Source organism: Salvelinus alpinus, chromosome 15 (genome assembly GCF_045679555.1).
Source record: "Salvelinus alpinus chromosome 15, SLU_Salpinus.1, whole genome shotgun sequence".
Lineage (NCBI taxonomy): Eukaryota > Metazoa > Chordata > Actinopteri > Salmoniformes > Salmonidae > Salvelinus > Salvelinus alpinus.
This window is the reverse complement of record NC_092100.1, coordinates 55,736,273-55,743,708: the sequence shown is the minus strand read 5'-3', so window position 1 is coordinate 55,743,708 and position 7,436 is coordinate 55,736,273. Positions and strand designations below refer to the sequence as shown.

Genomic DNA, 7,436 nt, shown 5'->3' with positions numbered 1-7,436 from the left:
GCGATACGCCATCCCATCTGGTTTGCGCTTAGTGGGACTATCATTTATTTTTCAACAGGACAATGACCCAAAACACACCTCCAGGTTGTGTAAGGGCTATTTGACCAAGGAGAGTGATGGAGTGCTGCATCAGATGACCTGGCCTCAACAATCACCCGACTTCAATCAGATTGAGATGGTTTGGGATGAGTTGGACTGCAGAGTGAAGGAAAAGCAGCCAACAAGTGCTCAGCATATGTGGGAACTCCTTCAATATGGTTGGGAAGCATTCCAGTACACCTCATGAACCTGGTTGAGAGAATGCAAAAAGCGTGCAAAGCTGTCATCAAGGCAAAGGGTGGCTACTTTGAAGAATCTCAAATATATTTTTATTTGTATAACACTTTTTTGGTTACTACATGATTCCATGTCTTCACTATTATTCTACAATGTAGAAATTAGTAAAAATAAAGAAAAACCCTTGAATGAGTATGTGTGTCCAAACTTTGGACTGGTACTGTATTTGTGTATATATACACACATACTCATTCAAGGGTTATTTTTACTAAAACTTTTGACCGGTTGTGTGTGTGTGTGTGTGTGTGTGTGTGTGTGTGTGTGTGTGTGTGTGTGTGTGTGTGTGTGTGTGTGTGTGTGTGTGTGTGTGTGTGTGTATATATATATATATATATATATATATATATATATATATATATATATATATATACAGTGGGGAGAACAAGTATTTGATACACTGCCGATTTTGCAGGTTTTCCTACTTACAAAGCATGTAGAGGTCTGTAATTTTTATCATAGGTACACTTCAACTGTGAGAGACGGAATCTGAAACAAAAATCCAGAAAATCACATTGTATGATTTTTAAGTATTTAATTTGCATTTTATTGCATGACTTAAGTATTTGATACATCAGAAAAGCAGAACTTAATATTTGGTACAGAAACCTTTGTTTGCAATTACAGAGATCATACGTTTCCTGTAGTTCTTGACCACGTTTGCATACACTGCAGCAGGGATTTTGGCCCACTCCTCCATACAGACCTTCTCCAGATGCTTCAGGTTTCGGGGCTGTCGCTGGGCAATACAGACTTTCAGCTCCCTTCAAAGATTTTCTATTGGGTTCAGGTCTGGAGACTGGCTAGGCCACTCCAGGACCTTGAGATGTTTCTTACGGAGCCACTCCTTAGTTGCCCTGGCTGTGTGTTTCGTGGTCATTGTCATGCTGGAAGACCCAGCCACGACCCATCTTCAATGCTCTTACTGAGGGATGGAGGTTGTTGGCCAAGATCTCACGATACATGGCCCCATCCATCCTCCCCTCAATATGGTGCAGTCGTCCTGTACCCTTTGCAGAAAAGCATCCCCAAAGAATGATGTTTCCACCTCCATGCTTCCTGGTTGGGATGGTGTTCTTGGGGTTGTACTCATCCTTCTTCTTCCTCCAAACACAGCGATTGGAGTTTAGACCAAAAAGCTCTATTTTTGTCTCATCAGACCACATGACCTTCTCCCATTCCTCCTCTGGATCATCCAGATGGTAATTGGCAAACTTCAGACGGGCCTGGAAATGCGCTGGCTTGAGCAGGGGGACCTTGCGTGCGCTGCAGGATTTTAATCCATGACGGCGTAGTGTGTTACTAATGGTTTTCTTTGAGAATGTGGTCCCAGCTCTCTTCAGGTCATTGACCAGGTCCTGCCGTGTAGTTCTGGGCTGATCCCTCAACTTCCTCATGATCATTGATGCCCCACGAGGTGAGATCTTGCATGGAGCCCCAGACCGAGGGGGATTGACCGTCATCTTGAACTTCTTCCATTTTCGAATAATTGCGCCAACAGTTGTTGCCTTCTCACCAAGCTGCTTGCCTATTGTCCTGTAGCCCATCCCAGCCTTGTGCAGGTCTACAATTTTATCCCTGATGTCCTTACACAGCTCTCTGGTCTTGGCCATTGTGGAGAGGTTGGAGTCTGTTTGATTGAGTGTGTGGACAGGTGTCTTTTATACAGGTAACAAGTTCAAACAGGTGCAGTTAATACAGGTAATGAGTGGAGAACAGGAGGGCTTCTTAAAGAAAAACTAACAGGTCTGTGAGAGCCGTAATTCTTACTGGTTGGTAAGTGATCAAATACTTATGTCATGCAATAAAATGCAAATTAATTACTTAAAAATCATACAATGTGATTTTCTGGATTTTTGTTTTAGATTCCGTCTCTCACAGTGGAAGTGTACCTATGATAAAAATCACAGACCTCTAAATGCTTTGTAAGTAGGAAAACCTGCAAAATCGGCAGTGTATCAAATACTTGTTCTCCCCACTGTATATATATATATACACACACACACACACACACACACAACCGGTCAAAAGTTTTAGAACACCTACTCATTCAACGGTTTTTCTTTATTTTCACTATTTTCTACATTGTAGAATAATAATGAAGACATCACTATGAAATAACACATATGGAATCATGTAGTAACCAAAACAGTGTTAAACAAATCAAAATATATTTGAGATTTAACACTTTTTCGGTTACTACACAATTCCATTTGTGTTATTTCATAGTTTTGATGTCTTCACTACTATTCTACAGTGTAGAAAATAGTAAAAAAAGAGAAGAAAAACCCTTGGATGAGTAGGTGTTATAAAACATTTGACCGGTATACACAGGTGTAATATTTCTGTTTTATAGTCACTCCTTTGCAATAGCACCCCACAGTAAGCCTCCTGGAGTTCAGTATATTCTAACGTTTTATTTGATTTTATCCAACAGTTAGTCATTTTGTAGTCCAATTTGTCACAACCTATATACAGTATATCTCAAACAAAGTGCTTTTCATACATGCTTTAAATTTCGTGCTTTGTATCATGCTGTTTTTGAAGAGAACATACAGTATTTGTAACGTAGAAAATCAATACACACTACAATCCAAGCAAATATGGTTACTGAGATTTATATCTAAAAAGGACAAGAGGATCTACATCTTTATGAACATATATCTATACTCATAGTTTACTACCCCTGAGAAGGAGTTTTTCAAATCCTTTACATCAACATTGCACATTGAGACCTACAATCCAAAGTGACATTGTGCTCAACATCGAAACTGACTAATTTCAAGCTTTTAAGTTGCATCCAGGGTTGGGGTCAATACCATTTAAATAAAGTCAATTCAGAAAGTAAACTGAAACTCTTATGTTCCTGAATTGAAATGAAATTGACATCAAGCCTGGTTCCATCCATGTCGAACAGTGAAATACTAAGCAGTGGTATCACAGGTAAAAAGCTTGCTAGACAGATTTCCCTCCTCCTTGCAGCGTGAAGATCATTCGATTTGGGAGAGAGGAGCGAAGACAGAGAGTGAGGACAGTGAGAGAGACAGCAACTGGCTGCTAAATTCAAAGGACGGGTATGAAAGTACACTGACCAAACAGTGTGTGAGCACTTCTGGGAACAGCCAGTGCCTGGGGGGAAGCAAAGCAGCACAGCTAACTAAAGTTGGCTATACTAATCAGGCTTCTACAAAATTATTCTGCAATGGCACACACTGATTATCAAATTACTTCAATCTAAATTTCTTAGTTTGTCATATGTGTTTAAATTTAACTCTATTGCAGTGGTCATTGTTATAATACGCATCATTTCAGTCTCATCCCAAAAATGGGATATATCAAACTGTCCATTCCATGTAAGGTTCATCCCCACCGAAAAATTGAATTATGAGCTGAACTGTCCTGATGGCACGTAAGAATATGCAAAGCTTGCTTTAGTCAATAACATGCATCATAATCATAAACTTCAACCTCAGCATCATAACTGGGGTTTCATTTCATCAAATTGTCAAAGTATCTCCCTGAGAACAGGTCACAAAGCTATGTTATACACTGCAACCTTATGCTAAGGATGGCATCACAGTTACATCACAATTATTCATAAGTAACAACTATACATTTGAACCCCATTACTGACGACATACTTGACCGTTTATACATTACAACGTAAAAGTCTAGTCGCACATTTACACATTTTTCTTTGTAAGTAAAGTTCTTACAAGAGTCAGAATAAGAAAATAAACAATTCAATACCTTTCAATCGGGAAAGGTGTACAATGAATGCATAACTGTCACATCCCTCATTATCGTCACAACCATCAAAACTGTTCTTGCCAGTTGTCTCACACTACTGAAGCACTTCATTCACAGGTGTGTGCATGATTCTGCACATAGATGTGTTTCTCTGTCATTTTATATCCAGAAAACATAAAGCAAATATATATATATATATAACCGCTATGCCCTACAGTTGGGAATAATGAACCAGCGATTTACTGCAGCTAAAAATTAAAACTAGAAATGAGGATAATAAGTCACCACTATTTTAGCCTTGAATGCTGTTTCAGTTTCATAAAACTAACTCCACACAACGGTTTCCCCACAGTTTCAGGGTGCAATTTTGAACACAAGGCATAGAGGGCGTTATGCCCCTGACACTCACAGTCTCAGAGTTACAGCAGTCTCGATAACAGACTAATAAAAACATGGTGAGTTCCCATAGTGTCTAGCCCCCCCCCCCCCCCCAAAAAAAACAGAGGATAAGAAAACGTAATAATTCCATGCGGCGGCATATGAAAATAAACACGTTCATTGGACCAGCGCTGTTGCTGATTTTACAGGAGATGAAAACGTGACCAGCGGTTGGGAAATCAAGTAGTAAAGTGTCTGTAGCTCATTTGAAAAACGCTTAAACGAATAGAATGACAGTAAAACAGTTACGTTATTTGTTGGCTGAGTAGTTAACAAATTCCCTACGATTGTGTTTTTTTCCCACTTTGACGGCAAACGTTCTGTACTGCTAACGTTCACTCCCAGTCATTTTCGCTCCAGCGCTGGTCCAATGAATTTGTTTATATTCGAACGCATCTGCACGTAATTATTACGTCGTCTTAACCTTCTCCATCTTCAACCTAGCATAGTGTGGCCTCATAACACCACCAATGTCCCATACAAAACAGGTCTTCTTGTCTTCTGGAGGACAGTCTTACAACACGGCAGTGCTTGAAGCGGAATGACAAAGATGCCGGTATTCATTTCAGGAGCCAGGCTCATTTTCATTTTACAGGACAATATTTTAATGTCCGTGTTCATATTTTAGAGTGAACATTTTGTGTTGCAATTACTCTGTACCGAGTGCACCAACCCAATTCAAACACTGGGAAACTGGCCCCACTAGCCCGAAAAAATTAAACCCTCTGGTCAGTAGACAGAGAGAGAGAGACAGTGGTCCTCCTCATCTCTTCACCACCAGACCTGTGGTCCATTAGGAAGTAGAATGTTCAAATAGGAATGTATCATGTAGAACAGATATGATTGTCTGTTTGATAGAATAGGAAATCCTGTGAGCACTCTTCATTTGATTTCACATCTCTGAATACACTTACTGTGGTTGGGTACAGACAGAGTGCTGCCCTGAGAACGCAGTAAGTGCTGAGCCGTGGTAAATAGAAGGGGTCCTCAATCCCAACAGCTGATAATGGGCGGGATGGGCAGACTAGGAGAGAAATTCCGGAATTCTGAGGGGCTGAATTAGAATCCCAACTCAAAGCTCTGTGGTCTCCCAACTGACCTCCCGCGGAACCTGACGTCATTTAGTCCCCATGTGGATGGTGGAGACTGTGGAGGGGCGTGGCCGGGGTGGCTCCACCGCTGCAGCTGTAGCCACAACCTGTAGTTCTGCCTGTGGTTCCCCTCTGATGCTGGCAGGGGCAGTGCAGGCTGCAGTGGAGAGAGGCAGAGTGGGCAGAGGTTGTGGAGGACCTGAAGAGAGAAGATCACTAGAATCACTGAAGCCTACACTTAATAGAAAATAATTACTGAAACAGAATTGGAGTAAATTATCCTTCCTGAATATGGAATTGCACTACAATATAAGTCAATGGGAACCAATCGATTAAAAAGTTACAACAGGCTTGATAGATCCAAAATACCAGACTAAACCGGTAAAGTAACGTAAAGGCGTCATTCAGTCACCGTCTTTGCGTGAGAGGGTGGCACAGTCTACAGACATGCTCTTGGCCAGCATAGAGTTCGGTCCCTGTTGGTCAAAGCTCCTACTGCTGCCAAAGCTACTGTTCAGACTACTGCCCAGCTGCAAGCGCCTCATATGACGAATCACTGCCGTGGCGTTAAACGCTTGCTGTGGAGGAAACAGAGAAGGAGGGAGAGGAGGCAGGTAAGGAGAGATAGCGAGAACAGGCATGCAAAATAGGAAGGATAACTAAATTACAGTAAACATGTTGATGTTGGACACAATTTAAAATGTGTACATTGTAAATTGGTACTTTTTGCATGCTTGGGTGTTTAATATTAATGTGTTATTTAATACATTTCATGTGGGATGGGCCACAGGGGGTGACAGAACCCCCCCCCGCAAGAAAGAGAGCAGAGTAAATTGTGTAACCACCCTCCATTTGCTTTTGGCAAAATTTTTCCTCATCTGCCGACTGACTGATTCATGGATGTTCTTGCAGAGAGCCGTGTCCCCAGCAATCCTGAAATACAAAGTCTGTTTATTGGTTCAAAAGTATTGATAAAGAACATGTAGTGTGCAGATGTTTTTCTTTTAACATGGTTAAAAATCCTGGCCTGGGTACACAAAAATCCTGGCCTGGGTACACATCCTATCCAAGCTGGTGATAGGATGTGTACTGACCGGTCTCACGTGATATAATACCCACCTGTTACAACCACCCTTTGTGAGTCTATATAAACTCTACCAAGCCACCTGCCCAAGCCACAATAGGCCCAAGACGCAATGGCTCGATTGCAACGGACAGATGTAATTTAACCTGCTCCTGCAGGTTACCGCTGGATTTCTTAAAATGTTACCAACATGAGATTACATGCCCCTGCGGGCTAAACTAAGCTTGATTGCGACAAAAAACCCACTAAGGATAAACCAGCAGATCAGTTGATCTCTCGTTGTTACCGTATGAAGTGATTATGATACCAGACAGCTAGTCTAGATTCTCCGTTTCAAATATCGACCTATCAGGAGCATTGGAAAACGTAAGGCTGACGAATGTGAAAATACTTGTAGTAGGCCTATATTTCATTCAAACATTTCACCTTAAATGGCAAAACAATATAATATATGCCCATCGAATTAACTTTAGACTACATTTTCCTTTGAAAAAATCTTATTTTCCCCCCCCTTCAATTTACTTGATTTAGTTACACATTTCAAATAAGGACGGTCCAGGGATATTTTACCTCCAATCTTGATAAGAATTTACCATATCAGACAATTTTATTTGAAAGACAGTTGTATTTAATGGACTATATAAATTGGAAACAAATCAAATAATGAGTAGGCTAAACCGTCAACATTAGTTTTCTATTTCATACACAGTGTCGGGTAAACGGTCATAGTAGATTTTCCG

The 7,436-nt window shown here is 40.8% G+C and overlaps 1 protein-coding gene across 2 annotated transcripts in view; it reads right to left on the bottom strand.

The window, feature by feature from the left end:
• Positions 1-3,687: 3,687 nt before the first annotated feature.
• The window catches only part of LOC139540381 (calcium/calmodulin-dependent protein kinase type 1D-like), a 46,688-nt gene continuing 42,939 nt past the window's right edge, over positions 3,688-7,436 (bottom strand). The window contains exons 9-11 of one of the 2 annotated variants that reach the window (XM_071344164.1): positions 6,458-6,545; positions 6,025-6,190; positions 3,688-5,811 (exon numbers count right to left, since the gene is read on the bottom strand). In XM_071344164.1, coding sequence (XP_071200265.1) covers positions 5,639-5,811; positions 6,025-6,190; positions 6,458-6,545 — 427 coding nt within the window. In that variant the 3' untranslated portion in view covers positions 3,688-5,638. The remainder of the gene's footprint in view (positions 5,812-6,024; positions 6,191-6,457; positions 6,546-7,436) is intronic. The other variant, XM_071344165.1, reaches the window with a different exon arrangement.